The sequence below is a fragment of the Syzygium oleosum genome, unplaced genomic scaffold, assembly GCF_021117445.2.
Source record: "Syzygium oleosum isolate NSW1041296 unplaced genomic scaffold, Sole_v2.1 Sole_v2.01, whole genome shotgun sequence".
Classification (NCBI taxonomy): domain Eukaryota; kingdom Viridiplantae; phylum Streptophyta; class Magnoliopsida; order Myrtales; family Myrtaceae; genus Syzygium; species Syzygium oleosum.
Window position 1 is genome coordinate 19,405,858 of NW_026607485.1, and position 23,665 is coordinate 19,429,522.

Sequence of the window (23,665 nt, forward strand, 5' to 3'; positions counted from 1 at the left end):
TTTAATATGCCGATACCTGCACGCCCAACTCTCCAATTAAAGAGAAAGTTTTTCTTCCTTCTCCTAAGGGAATATCCCGAAATTTTTACGTCTTAGAGTTCAAACGAAACAGTTTAAGGTCATTGCTTAAGTCCAATATGTTTTTTTATTATATAGACACCTAATTTCTTTATGAACGTATGCATGTGTGTGTAATATATATATGGGAAAATTCCAAATCAGTACCCAAAGTGGGGCAAAATTCTCAAAAAAGAGTTCAAAGTGGATATAGTGTCAAATAAGGGTATGAAGTGCCCAATTAGTCTCAAATAAGGGCCTGAGTTCGCCGGCCGATCAAATGCTCACCGGCCGGCGAGCACATTACTGTTCCGGCGACCGGAACAAGGGCAATTTGGTCTTTTACTTTCTTTTTTTTTTTTCTCTTTTCCTTTTCCTTTTCTTCTTCTTCTTTTTTTCTTCTTGTCCCTCCGTCGGCCATAGCCGGGGCCGGCGGAGGCCGCCCTCGCCGGCGTCGGGCGGCCTTGGGTTTCCCTTGCCGGCATCGGGCGAGGGCCGCCCTCGCCGGGGGCGGGCGAGGGAAACCCAGGGCCGCCCACGCTGGCGCCGGGCGGCCCTAGGTTTCCCTCGCTGGGGTCGGGCGAGGGTGGCCTCTACCTGAGGCCGGCGGAGGGACAAGAGGAAAAAAAGAAGAAGAAGAAAAGGAAAAGGAAAAGAGAAAAAAAAAAGTAAAAGATCAAATTGCCCTTATTCCGATCGCCGGAACAAGAATACGCTCGCCTACGGTGAAGATTGACCGCCTGCGAACCCAAATTCCTTATTTGAGATTTTAATTGAAGACTTCAAATTCCTATTTGAGATTAATTGGGCACTTCAGATCTTTATTTGACACTATATTCAGTTTGGACATTTTTTGAGAATTTTGCTCCACTTTAGGTTTTGATTTGGAATTTTTCATATATATATATATATATATATATATATATATATATATATATATATATTGCTTGTGTGCACCCCACCTAGCCCATAGACCACACAGGCTAGGAATGGGAATCTAAATTACCTTTTAAGTCTTGAGTGGAGAAAACGTGAGGCGTTTGGCCAACCGCGAAGGGCGAAAATAGCCGTTGACTGTTGGCGAGAGACAGGGGGCGATTCCGACATTTCGCACCAAAAATTATTGGCGAACAAAATATATATCCGCGCACGGACTGCCCCGGCAGCCACATCTCGCTCGCCGACCGCTGCAAGTCTCTTCCTCTTTGCGCCGACGACTTCCTCGCTCGAAGGGGCCTCACCTCCCTCCCTCCCTTCCGCCCGCTTCCGATCATGACTCATATCCTTCGATCTCTTCGTCCTTTTCTTTTCTGGGTTTTTTTCGGGTATTCTTGAGGTGCAGTAATTTGCTCGTAGCGTTTCCGTTTCGATGCTGGTCTTCTTGCCTCGGGGTTTCGATTGTGCGTGTTGCTTTTTTTGGGTCGTTTGCTCGCTTGATTCCCGAAAAGGGGCGCGAAAGAATTCGTGGGTCCTTGTTGTTTTTCCTTGATTCTTGATCTTTTGATGTTGCTGCTGCACGCGGTAACCAGAGAGATCGCGACCGGGAGAGAGCTCAGTCGCGAGGTGGCAAGAAGGGCAGCACCAAGGACGACGGGTTGACCCCTGAGCAGCGCCGCGAGAGGTCGGTTTTTTTTCTCGATCTCGATTTGGGTTTAAGCGATGGTTGATTTGGGAAATCCCCTGCTTTTTTCTCTCGTTGAATTATGGAGGGTCGTCTGTTTTTCCGTTGATCATGATCTGGCGACTCTTGTTTTGTCCTTGTTGATGAGATGTTTGGTGTGGGTTTGGTGGTGAAATTGATCGGGGGTTGTTTGATCGAATCGAATCAGGGATGCGAAGGCGTTGCAGGAGAAGGCCGCGAAGAAGGCGGCCCAGGGGGGGGCATCCAGCGGGGACGCCGGAGGTAAAAGCAGCAACAAAAAATGAAAGATGTCGGTGCAATGGGGTTTCTTTCTCCTTTTCCTGTGAAGGGTTGTCTTTTGTTCAGTGTTCTGGTTGAATATAGTTTCCATATGAAGAAGTCGATGTCAGTTTGACTGGGGTTGTTGGTTATGTTTCCGATTGTACAATGTTGAGAAGTTTCGTGGTTATTAAGAATCTAACCCATCATTGTCGTGTGCTTGTATCAGCGATCGTCTATTATTAGTCTTCTTAACTTACTTGAGTCAGTGATGGTCTAGCTCCTTCAAACCTGATTGTCTTGAAGTCACTCTTTTGAAGAGCATTCGAACCGGTCGGCTGAAGCTCATAGTACATCGGGGTCAACGACTATTAGTCTTGATGGAATGTCCTTTTAGAACTCATGCATTTTATGAAGCTAATTAATGAAAACTGGGAGAGTTAGCTGCGTGACTGACAACGCAGGTGAATCTAGCAAGTGCCAGTCTATCATTGTTCTCAGCGAAGGTGCAGCTTCAATCATATTGAAGTCTCAATAATTCATAAACTAGCGAGGGTTCTTAATTTCTTACAGAAGTTTTCACTGCCCAGCAGATATTCCTTCAACATGGTTCATTGTTCTTGGAACTATTCATTGTATATAGCTTGAATGTCGTTGGCTTGTGGATCTTTTTGGATTGGTTAAATACAGTAGATCATTGTCCTTAAAAGTATGTGTTGCATATGGTCGAGATGATGATGTTGGCTTTTGGATTTCTTTGAATCTCTTAAATTTCCGTGCAACGCCTTTCTGCTGGTTAAAATGACATTTTGTGGGCACAGCTGTTGAAAGTTCTGTCAGCCTTAATGTGTTTCGTCTTTCCTAGTCCATGATACTCTAGAGCATATTTTAGTTGTCGATTTATTTCGATGCGGATCTTTTTTGTAAGGCTTTGTGAGGATGTCTTGACCCATTTCAATCCTAGTGTAGGTGAGAGATAGGAGGACTCAGTCCTTCACCGAATGTAGGACGGCACATTGAGAATTTGCATTTTGTGCTATGTTTATGTTGGAGGACTATGGCAAAATTTGGATGGTGGGGTTGATGGCATTTTATCCTGCTAATAAGCTTTCAAGTAAACTGGCAGTTCTTGCGGAGTGGACATTGTAAGTAAGGTGAGATCTGTGCATCGGGTTGACTGGAATGGCCTGTGAGGATCAACAAGGCCAAATCAATGTGTGAATCAAAATCAGAGTACTGAGCTTCAATAATGACGAATTGAACTTGAAAACTGTAGCATTTCAAAATCACCGTGGGAGAATTGCGTGTTTTAGGATCGCCAAGATATGAGTCCGGAGTATCATTGGACAGTGGACAATACAATTGACAATCTCTCCAAGCATGGAGATTACCTTAATAGGTTTTAGTATTTCTGCTACGTCTATCTGGGTCTTATTGATCGCTCATCGGTGGCATTATGTGAAATTAATCTTAACAATCTATGTACTCCCATGTCAATAGATCTGATGTCATGGATCCAGGTTTTCGTTATTGTCACCCTTGGAACTGTCCCCAACAAGTTTCGGAATCGACGAAGTTGCCTTAATTGGCTAGTTTGCTTGGTCATAGTGGGAGTCGAAATATCCTGGGCGGCTCGCTGTTTCAGTGAAGATGGTATATACATCCATTACGTCGCGTCTTCATATAGTTTCCATGTTGGCCTACAGGCGAATGTCAATTAGACGAACATATTGGAGTAATTCTTCAAAAGATCGAGTTTGATTGAGTTTTTTCATGAAATTCCTCTCAAAATTTTTTGAAGAACCATAAAATGATCGCCCAAAAAAGTTGGCTGCTGTTGGAGTTGGCCTGTGGCATGCTTCCATGGAAAGGCAAACTGTTCGAGTTTCTTTTTCTTTATGTGAGGCTTAGCTAGAATGAAGATGGTTGAGTTGTGATAAGAGGGAAAAAGAGAATAACAAAAGAAAGCCTACAGAAACGTGGCCTCTGATATTTCATAAGGCCTCAAAGCCTACAGAAACGTGGCCTCTGATATTTCATAAGGCCTCTTTTTGTACGAGGAGAATGTGCCTACTTTATAAGCTATGATGAGAGTGAGATATGGAGAGAGACATAATCATGCGAGGACACGAATATGACAATGAAATAACCTTAGATTAGTCCATGAGATCTCCTGGCTAATGTATTCAATAATTGTCCATTCTTTCTCTGTTCAACTGGAAGGAGGGATGATTACTCTCTCAATCTTAGTGATTTTTAAATCTCTTAACTTGGGAAACCTGGTGCTAACTTTAAGTTTAGTTTGAAGACAGAACATGCGTGATTATGGGAAAAAGCACATGGCCAGAGTCTTAAAAAGAAAAACTCCCAGCACTAATCTTCAAAAAGCACAAGATGGAATAAAAGGTTAAGGAAGAGAGATGAACTGTCGGTAAGTGATTAGTCCAAACCCAAAACCCAGGAAGCAATGAGTCGTGGGCACCAATTGGTGGGTCCGTTGTTACAAGCTTTTTATCCCAAAATCTATTGTATGGATGCCAATTCAATCTCAAATTTTTTGAAAATTTTATCAATTTAGTTCTAAATTTTTGTGAAAAATTTCAATGTTTAGGACTAAATTGGCAAAATTTGAAATGTTTAGGACTGAATTGGCATCTTTTTAATAGGTTTTGTAGGGTTGATTGGTAATTTTTCCTTCTTGGCATTTTGGCAGATCTGACTCTCTCTAGAAAAACGACCTGTTGAGCTACATAATTCATGAAGGGTACGTCTCTATGTGTATATATTTAGCGTCAATCATGGATTGCAAATTGGCTTGATCTTAGTGAGATGAGACTACAATAAATCTTTCTTATGGCTATTTGCAAATAAAATCACTCACGGTTGTTCTATTTACCCTCCAAACACTTGATTTCATTTCTTACCATCGGCTGATTCACCCCGCACTTGTCCAGTTTTACGACGCGTTATGTGATGTCGCCATTTACCAACATTTCTTCGATCATAACCAGGTCAAGCGTTCATGTTATCTAACCATGGCATTACACGACAAAAATGATCTGACAAGGACATTGAAATGTAACATGCACAAGTTTAGGCACGTAAATCTTTTATCTAAGTCTACATATGTCATATTTTATTATTCAATTCGTAGCTCCTCGACACCGTCTGAGACAATAAGGTCGGAAGCCGGCGAGCTCATCATGACAGTCCCACCGGCTTCTTGTAGTCCACAACTGTCTTCACACAAGATAGCAGTGCTCACGAGCACAAGTTACCTAGAGGTTGATTATAACATAGCTCGAACTTATGATCTAAAAGTCGGGCGAGCATAAAATCATCGAGCTAACCACGCTCGGTGGTCTCCAAGAATATATATTGCACAAATTCTCTCTTTGTCCAATTTCCTTCTATGCTATTGAATCTATATCTGAACAACCCCACATAAAACCGCATCAGAGGAACATTATCCCAAAAAAGGGAACCTTCATCATCCGGAAGGATTTTCAGGAATGTTCAGGTTGTCCTCAGTCTAGCAACGCAGCATCAGCAACACTTTTTAAGTGAAACTGTCATTCCCAGCATCCTAGGATTCTCTACCAGGAATGTCTCGCTAGGGAGCATGCTCAGGCAAGTCTCTTATGTGCAGGACTGACTCGGGCTACATTCGAATTGCAACATCAAAGAAAGCTTCGCTAGTCCTCCGCCTTATCTGAGCTCATTTCCAAATCCAATCTGCAAATTTTGGTATGTGCATTGATTACCTTAGACAGATTTGACTTCACCATCTTTAGCCGGATATCTTAGTTTGGTCTGTTATATTGGACGGTCCAAAGTTTAAGTTCTGCAAATGCATCTTTGACATAAGTTGAAATAAGTTGTTTTTCTTGGGGAATTCGAGGAATCTGTGCTCTTCTTCACTAATTGCAGAAAAAAAGTATTTTTACTAACAATAACGGTTAGCTCTTGCCTTAAGAGGAGAGAAGATCCTTCTTAGCAACTCATGTGCATTTCTTGACATATCTTGATCATGTGTTTAAGTATGAGAGGCACATGATCTCGGTTTTCGTGAGCTAAGCAATGTTTACCGTTCTTCTGAATCTAGCCTTGTGAAAAATAGTCCTTGGGAACATGCGCAGTTCGTAAAAATAGACACTGACATTCCTACTTGATTCAAATTTCAACCCGTGAAGAGAAGTTTCTTCACAATAAAGACCAAACTGTCCAGGGTTGGCCAAACTTAAAACTACTAATTCTGCAAAAGAACATGTAGCTCTCACTAAACAACATTAGAACCACTAAGTAAAAAAAGAACTGAAATATCTCTGCCAATGATCTTCCCTGAAATATTTCGAAGCAAAAAAATTCCTCCTTCAGCTCGAAGATTGGCCCAATTTTTCTTTGTTCCCATCTTCGACATTTTCAGTCCCATCTCTGATGCTTTCTGCCACTACAACATTCTCAACCGCTATGTCCTGCTTCTCATGACCCTCCTCTGCATTTGTATCATCCATCTCAGGATGTGCATCATTGACATCCAAATTGCTACTCTCAAGGACCACAGCGGATACAGGTGAGGGCTCCGCATCCAATTCCTTCTCGGTGTCTTTGTCGTCTTCCTCAGAAAAGCTTTTATCAGAGCTACTCTCGTTATCTTGCGTCTGGGGAGAATTCCCCTCTTCAGTCTCTTCAGGATTTGCATCCGCATCTGCATCCACCATGTCCACGTCCAGTTCAGGAAGTCGCTGTTGCAGGGGCACAGCATCGCTGACGACCTGTCCCATCCTCAATCTCTCCCTGTAGCTCTCCATCTCCATCTTGTACCTTTCTTTATCTTTGAGCGCTTTGTCTTGATAAACCTTCAAAGCCATCAAACACAAAACGATTACAAGGAGAACAGCACGAATGTACCGATTCGGACCAGATCAACGTGGATAAGCTGGAATCGACTCCTAGAACTAGCACGCACTTTGATTAAGCCGGTCCAGGGCCAGCACATTTTAGCCAAAGCATGCCCACCGAGCTTAAAACATGAGCAACACCTATCAAACTGGGCTACACGTAATGGTATCTTCAATGCGCACGCAATTGCAGACATCAAAAGCACCAATGCAGACCACAAGAGGGCTGATTCGACCCATAATTAGGTAATTTCTAAGAAAGAATAGATAAGAAAAGGCAAGGTCCTTACAGCTCTCTCAGATTCATTTAGCTTGTTCCAAAGTTCGCCAATCATCCTACTTATCTCTCTGTCCTTCCCAGGGTGGAGAGGTTTCAATCTTGCGTGCTGTTCAGCAAAAAAGAAATTATAACCGCTTCTGTTAGGTTTCGGATGTGCGGGATCCCTCCTCTTGATCTCGGATTTTTTCCTTCTGCGCCGACGTTGAATGCCAGAACTTCCAGCTACATTGTTGTTATTGATGGAGATATTGAATTGCTGAGGCATTTTTCCGGCAGCACTCTGAGGTGTTTGGTAAAGCACACCCTTTAACTTCTCCGAGCCTATTGAAACAGTTACAAGGTACCCACTTTCAAATTTCCCGTCGATTACCCCCACCACAGGAGAATTCGCTGGCCAGGCAGTGCTTGCTGCAATATAGAAGAGAGCGTAAATGTCACTCAAAAACAGCCATAGTCAAGTTAATATAAACCACAGTAAACAGCTACTCGTAGTTCACATGATTCACAATACGAGACCTCGACGCAAGTCCGAAGCAGTTGTCCTTGGTTGCGCAGTCATGGGCACTTTGCTTTCTTGTGCAGGACGCATAGCTTCCATCTGCTGTGCCAAAAATGTTGGCACGGGAGGGCTCTGCAGAGTTCCTAGGAGAAGAAAATCATCCGATAAAAAGTATCATCAACGTTCTGCGACAGTAGCTCAAATGAAAAATTTGAGTAGTCCAGTCACAAACCAGCAGAAAGAGGAGTCCAAACGCGAGCCTTGAAAAAGTAAATTTGTTCATAATGATGAAGCAGTGAAACATAATATTTGCGCAGCACGAACGAGGCATTTGTCGCAGTGGAGGGGAAATTGAAGATTGCAGTCACATCTTTCCATCGTCTTTCCCTAATGATCTGACGGTTCAATTGGTCAGAAAATTCTTTAGACGAGATGACCAGAAGATGATCACAGCTTACATCTATTGTCTGTTCTTTACCTTATTCAAGAAGGACCATACATGACGGATATAATTACAAGATCCATCAAAGTGAAATATCTAGATGTCAAGTTTCACTGTCGATTACATTCCACATCATAGCCCTCAAAACTATACTACTAATATGTAAATTTACCATACATGAAAAGTTTCATGAGCTATATAACGACCAAAACCAAGTGGGAATAGCAGAAACATTAATAGAACACACACCTTTGATCCAAGATTAACAGAAGGAAATCTACCTTGTTGTCCTCAAAGTTTCTTCCCTTCGACCAAAGGAACAGCAGAAAGATTAATAGAACATACATTTCTGATCCAAGTTTCTTTTCATCATCAGTAAACTGGTCAAATACATTTGGTAGCATGTCCGGTTTTGAAATTTCTCTGAACAATAATGATAATTATCTAGGTCTTCACAGATTTCAAGGTGCAATTAAAATAAAAGTGACATTTTATGGAAGATTTTACACGTTAGATTGATTTCAAACGAAAATTAGGAGAAAACTTCCTGAAAAAATAAACCCGAATTTGGCATACCAAACACATTCCTTGAAGATAAAGGGATTGAACAGTTTTCAAAAAAATATTCAGTGAACACGAAAAGAAGAATAATCTCTAAAGCCAAATAAACCATAAAACAAAAGCCCATGAATAAGCAAAGTTGAGAGGTACCTTGAATGTGACAAAAGAAAGATGCACATACTAGTTAAGTCACGCTCGGTAGAATGATTATCAGTCACATACCAAACTAAATTTTTCAGTGTTGTCACATAAACTATTCATATTCTCCTCTAAGTAAAAGTGGCAGACCAAAGTAATGGTATTCAAGATAATTGAAAGAAGAGAAGATTGATGACCATCATTTTCATGCATCTCTTGAAGACCTGCATATGGAAGTAATCCCTACTCCTTCAAAGTGTATGGCAAAATGCTATATTGATCCGATGAAATGGCAGATGAACATTTGGAAGACTCTTGGACAAGGAAATGACAAACTAATTCCCAACATAATGGAAAGATGTAACATCTTTACCTTCTCAATGCCCCCGCGAGAAGTTACTTCTATAAATAACCGATGCAAGTCAAGCTCTTTGCCACCAATGATAGGAATCCTGTTATTATGGAATTGAGGATATGAAGAGAGAGACAACAGCAAAGCAAGACCACCCAACATAGATGACCAAATGAATATCAGTACATGTCAAATCATTAGACTACTTCAAGTTTTATCTATGTAAGAACTTCAGACACACCTAATTGCAGAGATATTAATAGGATCAATAGAGTAGCTAGAGCGATTGCTTTGTATTTTCAATGAAGCTGATGACAGAGACAAACAAGACATACTCTTCTCTTTGTACTCTCAAAGAAGCAAAATGACTGTTTTCGCCTGGTTGAGATTGTCAACTAATTCTGCAATTTATACCTAACTTCAATATGTAACGCCAACAGCTTGCTTAACCTTTTTTTTTGTTTGGCCAATCAACAGCTTGCCAACTGAATGTGCTCCCATATGCTTTCTCAGGTAATGAAGGAGAAAATCAAGTCTTAAAGCCTTCACTGATTTAGCAACTCCACAAAATCCTCAATAACCGCATAAGCATTAGCTTTTGGTGCATGTACATGTGCTTGCTGTTTACAGATAATTTTTTTTAAAATCCACACACAACCACCAGGCAAAGAATGACTTACTCCTTGCAGAAGCAAGTGAAAGCAAACTAGCCTAGCTAATTGTCTGAAAGCACCCCCGGTATAAATTAATGCTTTTATCCCTTAGAAACTGTAGTCTCGGCGGATCTTCAAATAGACATACATACAACAGTTTTGCTCTAATTCTCGTGCATCGTTTTGAAACTTGTCCAAAGAATCACAGCTTACAAGAATGAAAGATCACAATTTCTATTAAGGAGCTTTGGAACTCCCCAGTTAGGATGACTGGGGCAGTCCCAATTACTGCAGAAGATAAAATGGACAAAGACAGCCAATTATTTTGCAACACAAGCCAGTCAAGCGAATCGGTTCACCAATGTTCATGTCCTTAAAATGGTGCAAAATAACTGAAGTCCCTTTCTAAGCTCCACATGCCAGATTCAGAAACAAGTTTTACGGGTGAAATGTCCATTATGTGGTCCACGAACAGATAGAAAACACCACTTGGCAGAATATTAAGTTCATTTTCCAGTTGGAATATTATTTTCTAGTACCAAAAATAGCAAAGGGCAACCACATTATTTCTCTCTCAGCCAACCATGGAAAAATGAAGCATCCATCTACTAATACTACGCCTTACAAGAAACTAAAACTAGACCAATAAAAGGAGTCCTTTGTCCGGACCTATATAATTTTAACTAGCTAAAGAGATATAGGGGTCTCTCAATAGCAAAATGTATATATCCAGCAACTCAAAAATCTATTAGTTTAAGGAAAAAATATACCAAGTCCAGACAATGCTCAACAGTTACTAACTTCCTACAGAAAAAAACAAAAAAAAAAAGGGAGCGAAGCTTTTACATGAATTTGGTCCCCATAGTTGAATGGAGCTTCTCCAAAGTAGTCATAAAGAGGCTAGGACTTGCCACAACCTCATCATACTCTGCAAGAGGTGGAGGGTATGGATGATACCCAGAGGTCTGCATTTGCTCCTTCAATGGAGACATTGGACTTTGGTTCCCACCAGAAGTTGATGCCATCCACTGGCCGTTCCACTTCAACCAGAAAAGCTCCAATATCTACCCCCACCTTCATTCCAATATTACCAAGAATTAGCAATGAACAAAAGAACAAAACTTGCCCTTATAATTATTAAGGAAGCAATGAAGTTAGTAACTACCCATCAAGTGTTTAGCAGAAAGATTATAAACTTTTAAATGCAGAATCCCAAAGGACTAAAGGGATAAATATAACGCAACAGAGAACAAATAGACCCAAGAGAGGGGGGGAAATGAAAGTTTTTACACTAGAGGATGAGAAAAAGGCAAAAGAATAAACCATTAAATTAGCATTCAGATTGCTGGTGGGGCTGAAATAACAAGAGACGAACCAAACTTAATGAGAGCGACGACGACTTCCAAAAGCTGAAATAATAACTTCCAGTTAGTAGACGGAGGAGGAGGAGGAGGGCTGTCTTGTGTGATTTGATTCAAAGCCCAAGAGAAGAAAAGCATGTGGTACAGCTTAGTAGCTGTCACAGCCATGAATTGCTTCAGCGTACAAACGATGGCAGCAGAAGAAGCAGCAACAACTCAACAACCCATCACGGCTTACGAAGAAACTTTTTCTATCATTAATCCATCACCACGCCCTTTTAGGCCCTGTAAAATCTTGATTCAAAAATCCCCTCTCTCTCTCCCTCTCTGTTCAACTATTTGTCAAAACACAGGGCTACATGGCCTACTACCTGGTCTGACATTCCTAAGATATCATGATATCCAACTTTTGTACTCTATTCCAGGAGTATTATATTATAATCATTTAAAGTTTCCTTCTCTTCGCTTTCCATCTGACACTGTGAGAGTCGCGCAGGCAATACACACATCTCTATATATATGGGTATGGATTTCTATTAGAAGAAGAAGGACCAAAACTTGCCTTTGCCCTCCGAAAGGCCCCCACCATGAAATTTCAAATCAGAGACTTTGCGTTATGCGTCCCGTCTCTTTGCTTTCCCATGGAGGGCAGAGAAAACGGGATAAAGTAAGAATAAACAATTCACAACGAATATGGGAAAAAGCGAGAAAAATGCCCAGAACAGTAGTGCCCAGATATTCAAAGCCCCTAATCTTTGCCTCTTACGGGGTTGCTTACCGTACGAAAAACAATTAATAATCCAAAACGAGAGCAGGGGAAAAGAAGGAAAGAAAGTTTTATACTTTTTATATACCCAGATGAAGATAGACAACAAAGGTCACTTTTTTTTGCAGAAAAGAGTACTTAAAATAAAGCACATCAGAACTTACCAGACACAAGCTACAGTGACTGTGGGAGGCTGGTTTCACGAATGATGATAATGGGGGGGGGCATTAAAGAAGACGCTTCGGATTTAGCCCACCTTTGGTGAGTGGTGATGACAATAAATGTGGCTAAAGCTCTCTTCTCCTTTCTTGGGGAAAAAAAAACTATTATTTATTGTAAGCAAATCGTGGTTTGATTTGCATTGCTCAGTTTCTGATATATCTTGCCTATTTTCTTGGCCATCTTATTCTTTGTGATATATACTAATTCAACCACCCCCCCACCAGAACAAAATTTGAGTACGTGTCAAGGTGTAAAAGGGTGATTTTTGGATCTTTCTTGCCTCTTGATTGGGGGAGTTCGAGTGGTGGGGGGCCACATGGATCGAAGAAAAGTTTTACCGAGTGCTCAATGAAGATTGAAAAACACACACAAAGATTTATACAGAAGAAACTTGATGAAAAGCGCAGATGGGTATGCCTGGAATGTATCTGTATACGCAAATGTAAAGCTTTCACTTTTCTTGTGTTATTGATCAAGCAGAGAAAATCTTGGGATGGATGGATGGATGGATGGGCAAGAACGTGTCCGATTGACTGCCCGGATGAAACGGCAAAACAAAATTAGAGATATGAGCGCCGTAACAGCATTTAGCTTTCTTGGAACAAGTCTCTCTCTCTCTCTCTCTCTCTCTCTCTCTCTCTATGAGAAAGCATGATTATAGCTGCATTAATATCATCATCACCGACCCTATCTTCCTCTCTCCCATTCCCACTTAAAAAAGATTTGATAACAATCTTCTCGGGCCGCCATCGGGGCTGTTCAGCTTCACGTTTTGCGTAACCACCATTCAAATTCGTCAGATTTTTTAGGCGATGTGATGCTAATTAATGGACTTAGCCAAAGAAAGACAGAGGTAAGTGTCACTTTGATAAAACCATTTGGCTGAATGGCTGATTGACAATTATATATCTTTACTATCTTCACCCCGCTATTTTGTTTTTGTGAGATAGGTACTATTGTTCCCCGTTGATAATGGCGTATATACGGAAAGTATTATAACGTTAGTGGTATGAATTAGGAATATGCGATTCCATGATGGATAGGTTTCGGACCTCGAACCTAAAACCTACCATTTCGGGATCGGTTCCCAGTCTTTGGAACCGATCCTGTTGATCTAGTCCGGACCTGGGAATTGGCCAATTCAATTTTTTTTGTTTCACTTTTTTTTTTAATTTCTTGAAAGGACAAATTTTAGTGGAACATCCATTTCTTTATAAGAGGCAGGAGCGGCATTAACAAGAATAAAAGATGCAAGATAAAACTAAAATGAGGGAGCTAGGGTTTCTCGGTCTTGTCTGGTCTGTTCGCACACCCAGGACCGGACCGATAATATAGCCGGTTCCAAAAATTCGGAACTAATAATTAGAGTAGAACCAACCGGGTAGGGTCGGTCCAGTCCGGTTTCAAGGTCTATCCTAGACCGTTGCTCATCCTTATGAATCTATTAGATACTCGATTAACTTCATCGGATCGCAATAGTCTTTCTTTTTATTGTCCATTATTCATTCATAAAGAAATATTTAAATAAATAGTATTTATTGGGAATTTTTTTCCAATTTTTTTTTGTTAAAACGTTCAACCTTGGGGAAGGTGCGGGGCCCCCAGCTCTAGCCATCAGCCAGACCCAACTATTGGGTGTGTCTATTATATAAGATCGCAAAAACGAATAAAAAGTATAATGATTCTATCTAATGTCTAGATATATGGTAGATAAATTAGTAATATTTATTCGACCAAACAAAAAAACTAGTGATACTTGATAGGTGCGTGTATGTACGTGTGTATATATTTATTATGACACAAAAGGTGCATCCTATATAAATATGGGTTAATACCACAAAAAATCACAAACTTATACACATGTGACAGATTTATCCTAAATTAATTTTTTGACCATAAATTTATCCTCAATTAGTTTTCGTTAAATTTTACTGTTAAATTGTCTAGTTAAATGATACGTGATAGTTGACGGATATACCCGTTTGGGTTTTACTCTCCGTTTGTCACAAGTGTACTAGTTTTTGATTTTTTTTTTGTATTAATCCAATTTAATAATGGTAAATTTATCACAAATGTACCAGTTTTGAATTTTTGGTGGTCAATTGGGTAAATTTATCACGAGTGTACCAATTTGGAGTTTTTGGTGGTCAAAAAATTAATTTTGGGTAAATTTGTATGGGGTTTTTTTGGTATTAAATCTATAAATATTGGGCGATGACCCAAAAAAAAAAAACACGGTGGACCAATATCACATCTTCTTATACATAACATAAAATTTTGGTAAATATAGTTTGTTCTAAATAATCATTATCTGGATAAAAGCATGTCCGCATCGTGTCATTCGCAACGTATAACTCCAATCAAGCCCAAATTCATTATGGCATTAGGCTAAAAGATGGGTCTAACTTCATGACAAGTTCTAGACGACAATTTGTAGAAAATGAACTCCAAAAACATCGATTGTATATGCTCGTGATGGGTATACGAGTGTATCTCCAGCTCTGAAAATGGAGGTCACCCCTTTGAATGGTTCTAAATGCACACAAATTGATCTGAATCATGGCTACCTGCACGTACCAAAGGTCTGGATTTAACTGGTTCATGCCATTTGCAGAGTGTTTCATAGGTCTCCAAGTAGCCGAGTCTCCATGTCATGCCCTTCGATTATCAAAAAAGAGGAAAAACAGACCGCCAAGTAATTGATCCACGGATAGTTTTCAAGGGTGGGAATACAATGAAAGGATCAATAAATAGTCCAACCATTAACACAAAAATAGTTAAAACCAGAAAAATAAAAGGGATTTGGTCAATATAGTACCCCCCCCCCCCCCCCCCCCCCAAAAAAAGGATATGATCTCAAAAATCTCAAGTTAGATGAGATCCAACATATAAAAAATAAGGGTATGATCTTATTTTTGATTGGAAATTATCATTTAAAAGAAGAGGATAAGATCTATTTTGCATTATTTGCTGTGTTTATGTGTTGTATGTGGTGATAAAGATGAGGACCAACGAATGCTGTAGATAACAGCGATGGGGAGACGTCACATGCAAAGGAGGTCATATGCTAGTGGTAGAACTCCATGCACTTGTCAATTATTAATATCAACTGCACATTTGATTTTATCTTCGGCATTATTTGAATGTGAGAGGATAATAAGCCGGGCTCTTCCAAGTCCACTGAAAAGTCTCCTATTTCCTAAGGTGCTCATTGATTTTTCTGGTCATTGTACATGTGAATGAAGTTCAGCGTAATCATACGAGCCAAAATTATCAAAAATGTCATAAATCTATTACAATTGTACCAATTCAGTCCGGTAATTTTTAGATATTTCTTTTCTTTTTCGTTTTCCTTTTCTTCCTTCTTTTCTTTTTTTCCTCACAGTGGCCGACGAGGCCAACCTCACCATGGCCTTGCCGGTAGCAGGCGAAGGCGGCCATGGCCTCGCCCGCGATCCCCAGGCCTCGCGTCTGAATCGCAAGGCTGGCCTCGTTGCGGCCATGCCTCGCGATCTAGGCGCGAGGTCAGATGAGGGCTATGACCCTCGCTGGCCATTGTGGAAAAAAATAGAAAAGAAGGAAGAAAAGGAAAAAGAAAAAGGAAAGAATTTTTTTAAAAAACAAATAAATAATTCGAAAAAAAATTGTTATATTTAGCAATCGCCACATCAGAATCGGTTGGATGGCCGGCATCCACGTCAGTGTCAACTAGCCAAAATTGGACACAAATACAAAAAATTTAATATTGAATTGGCACAATTATAATAGATTTAGGATTTTTTTGGCCAATGCAATCATGGAAAAGTGTGCTCATATCATCCGCTCGTTCACACTCCAAGATCCATACAAATTTGACAAGATTAAAATATAGATCATAGGACAAATCCCATATTTGAGCACTCTTTTTTATGGGGTAAATTACACAGGCTAACCAAACAAAGAATGCGCTTGCGTTTAGAGATGGCGATAGGGCGGGTGGCGGGACGGGAAGGAAGTCTCGACCCTGCTCCAGCTCCACGCGCCGCGGCGATCAGGGTAAGTTCCCACCGGCCAAATGATGCGCGGTGAGTGTAGTAGGCCAATGATTCAAAGAGCTATGGTATTTGGGTATCTATACAACATCAAGAAACGATGTGAAATGAAAGGACACGAGTGATATAACCATTGCATCATCAAGATGAAGCGGGGACGAAATCTTTCAAAGTGATTAAGCATCTCTGCAGCACAAGTTTACCTGCACAAATATCTTGGAGAGCTACTCCTAGTAAGATCTTGAGGAGACGATTCAAAGAATTCCTTAAAGGTATAGGACTTTTCATAGCAGGAGGTTTGAAGGACAAGTGGTTATCAAGGCATTAATGAGGATCAACCACCCAATACGAGTCAATGATGGCTTGACGTCTCCAATGGAGGAGCAAAGAGAAGGATCACAGGACGATGAAATCTCAGAGGAGGAGAGTATAACATTTCTTCATAGTAATTCTTAGTTGTTTATGATTGAGCAATAACGCACCTTAAAAAGTCACTTTGTGCAACATTAGTAGGATCAGAAGTCTCCTTTTTTCAGAACTAACCAGTCGAACCATCTCATCAGAAAGACTGAGGGCGTATGTACATGAGCCTGACTTAACCATATTACCAAAATCACACGACATCCTATACAATCCACAGGTGACGTGGCAAAAAACCATCGCAATTTCTCAAAGATTGAACCGATACCCGTTTAAACCCTGGATCACGAGATGAAGTCGCTTGGAGGGCGTATTCATAAGCTAGTGTGCACAAGCATAGATGCCTTCATTGTTCACACCCTTGATCAGGTGCTTCGGTGCACTCCTAAAGATACACTTCGCCAGCGCCTCTTCTTGGCACTCACCTGAGAAAGGAAACAACACAAGCTTCATTATTCTGAAGAACAAAAGCAAATCCTACAAACTGCACCATAGATGTCACACTAAGCCTAGTAAACTTAATTTGGGCAATGCAAGCTAAAAAATACATAATTATATTTACAAGGCATGCAGCAGAAGGGGGACAAGGGATGAAACAGTTCCAATTTTACCAAACTTCAAGTACTCTGGAAGACACTTAAACAATTTCACACAATTCAACTTATCTCAGACATTAATGCACATTGCGGATATGCGTTGCAGAGTGACAACCAGAAACCCCGCCAAAATATCATTAGAACCATAGAAAATTACTTTAGGAAAAAAGAAGACTGGTGCTCGTCCAAGATATAGCAAACGAACACTGTCCTCTTATCATTTGTTTTGTAAGCGAGAATTCACATGAATCTAATGCTCTCAGCTAAAGGGAAACCCGAAATCAGACCAAAATAGGAATGAAAAGGTACATTATTCTATTGATAAAACCCTTCACGGTGTTATTGATACCTGCAGTAAATAGCAATTTGGTTGTCTTCCCTGTGCCAGCAAATAACATGTTAACATAAAACTCAGTAGCGCACCTTGGAGGATGCAGGTGGCAGAGAAGCCTGGCGCTCAGCCTTCCCATATCCCGTCATTTCTCGGATCTCGCGCAGTTGGCTTACTATGTTTTCCAAAAGCTGCAACTCGTCCTTTCCCCTTCCTCTGTTCCCTGCCGCGAGATTGAGCTTTTCTCTTCCCTCTTGTACAATCTTAAGCCGCTCCCTAAGCCACCCAACTTCATTGTCAATTTTCATCCTCTCATAATCGACAACAGACATGGAATTTCTGCGGAAATAAGGGGGCAAGGCTTGCTCCTGTAAGCTAACTATTGGCACATCAGAACTGCTTCTGTTCATGTCTAGCCCAGTACCCTGATTGTCTAGAACCAGATGCTCGGAACTTGTCAGAATATTTAACGAAGCATTTTTAGTCAGTTTTGCCCCCTTACCCTCTCCCACTTTACTATGTCCACTGAGTGGCTCATCGCTGATAACATGAACATCATGGACACAGGGCTCCAGGCCATATCCCAATGTTTTTGATACTTCGCGATTGATATCTGCATATCTCCCATCAGTTTCCATATCACCACCATCTAAGGGAAGGTTCATAGGGCTCCCCCTAAAAGTCTCATTGATATCTGACGCTAAACCTTTAGACAGGCTTGAGTTGACAATTAGGAGCTCATTTTCCTTCTCATCGGTTTCCACATTGAAACCAATTCCCTGGGAAGAGAACGGCTTATTTTGGTTCGGCAAATCTCCTTGAAGGGCAGATAAATCATTGTCTGTGGATAACATTACCTTTTCCTGAACTTCTTGATTTATCTCATTAACAGCCAGATGCAGATCACTTATGTCAACATCTGATTGCCCACCACTAGTACAGCTTGCTCTCAAAGACTTATCATCCTCAAGCCACTCTGGAATTTGTAATTCTCTGTCAAAATTGACAGTACAATTCTGAAGTGGAACGAAATGGACCTGAAAGCATGGGTCATTGTTTGCTTCAGGTTTCTCCTTCTTGATAAGAGACTCACCAATGCGCTGCAGCATCGGCTCTGGATCTTCACTTGAAATCAATGAGGATGTTCTCGTTGCCCTAGGAGCAATAGTTTCATTCAGATCATCGTCCAACTGCTCATTTGCAAATATCATTTGCCTGTAAGATTCTACTTCCTTCTCCAAGAAATGCCTTTCCCTCTCCCTCCTCAACAATATCTCTTTGAGAATGTTCATCTCCTCAGCATCATAAGCAGATTTTTCCTCTATCATTCTCTGGTACTGCCGAGCTTCCATTTCGATTGATGCCTTATCTGCTTGAAGACGCAGTATCATAGCCATGGCTTCGTCCGCAGCTGTAGCAGCTGCATTTCTTTCTTTCTCAAGGTCAAGGTACAAAGCATGGCGAGCAGAACGCTCTTCTTCTAGTATTTGCTCCAAGGCTCTAACCATGTCCTTATTGCTAGCTCCAAAATCAGACTGTCTGTTGCCATTAGCTCCGAATTCTTCATAAGCTAATGAATTTTTCTGCGTGTCATCATGTAAATCAGCAGTTTTCTCAGTATCACACAGAGCAGAGTCCATTAAAGCATCCCTTTTATCTGAAACTGCATAAGAAAGCCTTAAGAAGTAAGACAATTGCCATATAGGTAGATGAACAAGCCATTTTACTGTCCAACACAGACTCAAGCCAATTCAAGGATCAAGAAATAATCTACTGACTTCAAAAGTGCTCAAATAATTCTACCTGCAAAGCACGCATAATAACTCAATATTAGATAACAATCTCTCTTACTTGAAACTTGACCAGTATATGCATGTGGTTTAGATGCTTTGAACGCAGTGATAGATTCTATATGACGTGTCTATGAAAAAAATGACAAAGGAAGGAATTATTCTGTAGCTATTTTCACAACACTCACTGAGTGATGGTATACCCATTACTATCATCTCGAGGGTGCAACTGTCATTAGAGCACACGTCAAAGGTACCAAAAGTCCATTTTTTGCATTGAAGTAATTAGCACTTTCATAGCTGAGTAATTAAATTCTTTATGCAAGAAAGAATATCAATGTAGGTGCACATTTGACCACTTGTAACAATAATAGCACGCACTTTGTAGGCACACAGCAGACATGATAATCCATACCATTTATTAGTGATTTAGTTAAATGTGCACAAGCACATATGCTTATTATTTAAGGCAGATTAAACATTAACGTATTTATCTAAGGAAAATGGTAACTAAGTAGTCTTATATGAGGGTGACTTAAATCTGAACATGATGCGTAAACACCAACTACTTTTGAACAAAATGTCGCACTTGAAGCATGTTAGATATTTTCCAATTAGGGTAAACCTTCAAATTAAGAAATCGAGGCCAGAGATTGCACTATTACTGACAAAAAGGCAAGAAAATAGATGCTTTTCTAACTCTGGCACTCAAGCAAACATGTTATCAATTTGTACCAAATCCATTTTAACAGTCTCTTTTTTTGGTCGGAACAGTTAATGACAATTAGATTTGCACGTTTTAGGAGCAAAATCATGGCAGATTCCTTTTAATGCATGAGAAAGCTTTAATGAATCCATTCTCCAGTCATCCGTAGGAACAGCATTTTAACATTGTTTGGAAATTATTTTTACCAATAGTGCTATTTTATAGAGTTTTTTGCCACAATTATCGACCGAAGAAAAAAACTAGAGATGACAAAGACATACAGAGAGATGTGCTAAAAGCTAAGTCCCCACTCACCTTGTAAACAGTTAATTCGGGACTCAGCACAGAACAAGCTCTCTTCAGGAGACTCCTCTCTGAATTTTCTCATGCTTGAAGGAGAAGGCACATCTTGCGCATCTGCTTGCCATGGATCATACGAAGAGACTGATGAAACCTTCCCATATTCAACTGACCTTTTTTGACGCCGCCGAAGACCCTTTGTCCTCTGGCTCAAAGCTCCCTTTCCCTTATAGTCAAACCTTCCTTCTTCCCCCAAAAGCGAGTCCACTGCACCGGACACGGCATCCGATTCATTTGTTGGATTTGACCCTCCTACACCTATATCTCGTTCTCTCCTTTCCGCATACGAACTACATGATGCTTCACCTTCCAATTCCACACGCCCATTTTTGCAAATCCTCTGTTCCTCTGGCTCCAAAATCATCTCACGATCCCGGTCATTAATCAATGCTGTATCGAAAGGGAAGTTGTTCTTCACAGACATTTGGACAGAACATATTTTCTCAAACGGTTGGTCCACCAAAACCTTCCTCACACAGCCATTGCCATTTGGATGCCCAAATAGTCCGTTGCAGGGACAGGGCAAACACAACCCGAAAACCCCCAAAAACTTAGAGGTGAAATAAGCAAGAGTAGCTGCGCACAGCAGAGAATACGCGATGGCAAGATCAAGAAATGCACCCACCAACCCACTAAAAGTCCAAAAACGCATCCCGTCGCACTCCATCGTCCCTTCAACACAAGTTCTGCACACTCCACCAATGAAAACCAATCAACAAATCCTCTACTTGTCAACTAAGGCACTGAATAGAGACCGAAACGCATAGAAGAACACTAAAACAACATGGGGAAGCAAAAAAAGAAAAAAGAAAAAAGAAAAAACAGAACCCCAACCATAAAAATAAGCTCCCACCTACTCAGATGAAGCAGAAACCCCAGAGGCTGATTCTCCGCGGATGCGGAGCCTACTTTTAGAAAGAAATCATACAAACGGACACTCCCCATTTTCGCAACGATTCAGAGCAACCACCCAACAAGCTCGAAACTTGCAATAAGAATAAGCTACCCAAAACGGAAGATGCAGCGACAACGCTATGCATAACGAGGAAAAAGAGGGTCAGGAGAAGACATGTAGATTCTGTATGGACTCACCCAGCAGTGCAGTTCAGTTCAGTTCAGTTCGTGGGGACGCGAATCATGTGTTGGTGATCGACACCCTCGATTTGGATGCACGTGAGGAGGCGAGGAAGGAGGAGGACGAAGGATGAAGATGGACGGCCGGCGCCGATCCGGAGTTCGAACGTGGACGAGAAGGCTGCTTTTGGGTTTGGATTTGGTGGGGATGGGATGGATGATGAGCCTTCGGTTTTTCCATTAACGTGGTTCAAACGTCGGCTTTCAGTTCTCATTACCAAGGCCGCTGATTCGGACAGAAACGACGCCGTCGCTCGTGAGTGCCCCCCACTTGTCCCCACCATGGGGGTCCCACTTGTCTGTCTGCGAGGAGCGTGTATTGCCTGCGTCCGGTTTTATGCAAAAACGCTCACAGGAACCGTCGGATCATATGATAATGAGTTGATGTGATATTCTAGGATTTTTCCATGATTTTTGTTCTTTTTTTTTTCCCTAAACAAACTTTTCTTTTTAACACAAGCACGGTTTGGGGAGGGATTTCTGTTACGTATTTTAACAAAGAAATTATCTACTCCAACCGACTAGTTTTGGGTTCGATCGACTCTGGAAATAGAAATAGCCATATGAATAAGAGACGAACAATTTCTTATTTTACTACGTTCAACTCTTTTCTTTTTTGTTTCTTAATGATCAAAGGCAAAGGGTTGCTTGTATCTCATGCGGGGAAATGGCTTTTTCAGATTGCTGACTACGGTTCGAGACCCCATAACATAACATAAGAAAGTAATGCGCTTTATTTCTGTCCTAGTTGATACCGATTCGACATGAGCCACAAAGTTGACAGTTGCAGGTCCATATAGATCTCTATAGTTTTCTACCAATTTGGGAAGAGCTTGGTGCGTTCACGTTTAGGCAATAATACAAAACATGCACAACCGAAGACCCGCAATTCTCATTGGCACACTCTACCACTGAGCTAATAGCCCATCATGCGGGCATCTTGTCGGGGCCCATAACCTTGATCAAATGTGTAGGATAGGTGGGAGGTGGTGACACACGATGACCAATTTTGAAAGATTACTCTTTCGTCTAAGGATGCCTAATCGTCACACCGTAATTTTCTTTTCGCCTAACATTAAAATTACTACTTGTATTTGCATTCAATATTTTTACTGTAAATAATTGGATGAAATAATAAAGATGGATACAACAATAATAGGATGGTATTTTCTCGAGGACTTCTAATGATTTTTTATCTTCTTCCAAGCTCGCGTTTCTATCTATTCTTATTTTCCAAATACGCGTAAATCAATAGAAACTACAAAAGATTAAATAATAACGCTTAACATGGTTGCTCGAGAATTTTCAAATTAGGTAACAATTTCCTCGCGATTCGCATCTTAATAATTTCATGTGAACATAACATGGAGAAAAGTGTCAAAAAAGTCCTAAACCTTTTGCATTTGTGTCAATTTAGTCCTAAACCTTTTTTTAGTGCCAATTCAGTCCTAAACCTTTTGCATTGGTGCCAATTTAGTCCTAAACCTTTTTTTGGTGCCAATTAAGTCCTAAACCTTTTGCATTAGTGCAAATTCAGTCCTAAATCTTTTTGCATTGATGTCAATTCAGTCCTAAACCTTTTGCATTGGTGCCAACTCAGTCCTAAACCTTTTGCATTGGTGTCAATTCAGTCTTTTCAGCTAATAGCTATTCACGTGTCGAAGGATTGAATTGGCACCAATGCAAAAGGTTTAGGACTGAATTGGCATCAATGTAAAAGATTTAGGACTGAATTGACACCAATGCAAAAGGTTTATGACTGAATTGGCACCAAAAAAAGGTTTAGGACTGAATTGGCACAAATGCAAAAGGTTTAGGACTTTTTGGACACTTTTCCCACGTCCTAATTCCCTAAAAAACCCCAAACTTTAGTTGTAGTCCCAAATCTGCCATAAACTTTTTTTTGTCTCATAAAAAATCACAAACTTTCATTTCAAACCCAAATCTACCCTAGGTTAATTTTATGTCCAAATGTTGACAAATTTTTTCCAACTTGTCATCCACGTGTCATCTTCTTTTTCCACGTAAGCTCAGGTTGACATTTTCTTTCTTTCTTTTTTGTTTTTTCATTCTCTTCTCCCTTTCACTTTCCGCCATGGACAACATGGTCTAAATTATCAGCTTCAGCTTCTCATCCTTCGCCTTCAACCTCTTCACCTAGATCT

General features: G+C 40.6%; 3 protein-coding genes across 11 annotated transcripts; 1 reads left to right on the top strand and 2 right to left on the bottom strand.

Annotated features, from left to right (window-relative positions):
• The first annotated feature begins 1,314 nt into the window (after positions 1 to 1,314).
• LOC115683516 (uncharacterized) lies at positions 1,315 to 2,185 on the top strand. Its single transcript, XM_056313803.1, has 3 exons — positions 1,315 to 1,335; positions 1,575 to 1,678; positions 1,887 to 2,185. The coding sequence occupies exons 1-3, from the start codon at positions 1,330 to 1,332 to the stop codon at positions 1,981 to 1,983; spliced, it is 207 nt and encodes a 68-aa protein (XP_056169778.1). The 5' UTR covers positions 1,315 to 1,329; the 3' UTR covers positions 1,984 to 2,185.
• Positions 2,186 to 6,102: 3,917 nt separating this feature from the next.
• On the bottom strand, positions 6,103 to 12,568 carry LOC115683472 (high mobility group B protein 15). Of its 8 annotated transcripts, none has more exons than XM_056321112.1 (8): positions 12,075 to 12,568; positions 10,630 to 10,847; positions 9,152 to 9,230; positions 8,361 to 8,384; positions 7,870 to 8,032; positions 7,655 to 7,780; positions 7,149 to 7,546; positions 6,103 to 6,816 (listed from the first exon to the last, which is right to left on the bottom strand). In XM_056321112.1, exons 2-8 carry the CDS (start codon positions 10,806 to 10,808, stop codon positions 6,331 to 6,333), a joined length of 1,455 nt encoding a protein of 484 aa, XP_056177087.1. In that variant the 5' UTR covers positions 10,809 to 10,847; positions 12,075 to 12,568; the 3' UTR covers positions 6,103 to 6,330. The 8 variants fall into 8 exon arrangements, with proteins under 8 accessions (XP_056177087.1, XP_056177067.1, XP_056177060.1 ...); XM_056321092.1 differs by having other exon boundaries at positions 10,630 to 10,857; XM_056321085.1 differs by lacking the exon at positions 12,075 to 12,568 and adding an exon at positions 11,148 to 11,410 and having other exon boundaries at positions 10,741 to 10,847.
• Positions 12,569 to 16,586: 4,018 nt separating this feature from the next.
• Positions 16,587 to 21,674, bottom strand: LOC115683462 (uncharacterized). Of its 2 annotated transcripts, none has more exons than XR_008817853.1 (4): positions 21,459 to 21,674; positions 20,322 to 21,052; positions 17,529 to 19,173; positions 16,587 to 17,008 (listed from the first exon to the last, which is right to left on the bottom strand). XR_008817853.1 is itself a non-coding variant. In XM_030607991.2 (4 exons), the coding sequence occupies exons 2-4, from the start codon at positions 21,031 to 21,033 to the stop codon at positions 16,949 to 16,951; spliced, it is 2,343 nt and encodes a 780-aa protein (XP_030463851.1). In that variant the 5' UTR covers positions 21,034 to 21,052; positions 21,459 to 21,673; the 3' UTR covers positions 16,587 to 16,948. The 2 variants fall into 2 exon arrangements, 1 of the variants encoding a protein (XP_030463851.1); XM_030607991.2 differs by having other exon boundaries at positions 17,603 to 19,173; positions 21,459 to 21,673.
• Positions 21,675 to 23,665: the final 1,991 nt, after the last annotated feature.

Excerpts from the sequence above, each read along its gene's own strand:
- LOC115683472 (XM_056321078.1), bottom strand. The coding sequence starts at position 11,312 with ATGGCTGTGACAGCTACTAAGCTGTACCACATGCTTTTCTTCTCTTGG. Across the intron at positions 8,385-9,151 it reads CTCGCGGGGGCATTGAGAAG|GGAAGAAACTTTGAGGACAA; the intron begins GTAAAGATGTTA and ends CTTTGGTCGAAG. Across the intron at positions 8,033-8,360 it reads GAAACTTTGAGGACAACAAG|ATCATTAGGGAAAGACGATG; the intron begins GTAGATTTCCTT and ends TTGAACCGTCAG.
- LOC115683462 (XM_030607991.2), bottom strand. The coding sequence starts at position 21,033 with ATGGAGTGCGACGGGATGCGTTTTTGGACTTTTAGTGGGTTGGTGGGT. Across the intron at positions 19,174-20,321 it reads CCGAATTAACTGTTTACAAG|TTTCAGATAAAAGGGATGCT; the intron begins GTGAGTGGGGAC and ends TTTCTTATGCAG. Across the intron at positions 17,009-17,602 it reads TGCCACCTGCATCCTCCAAG|GTGAGTGCCAAGAAGAGGCG; the intron begins GTGCGCTACTGA and ends TTCCTTTCTCAG.
- LOC115683516 (XM_056313803.1), top strand. Across the intron at positions 1,679-1,886 it reads CCTGAGCAGCGCCGCGAGAG|GGATGCGAAGGCGTTGCAGG; the intron begins GTCGGTTTTTTT and ends GAATCGAATCAG.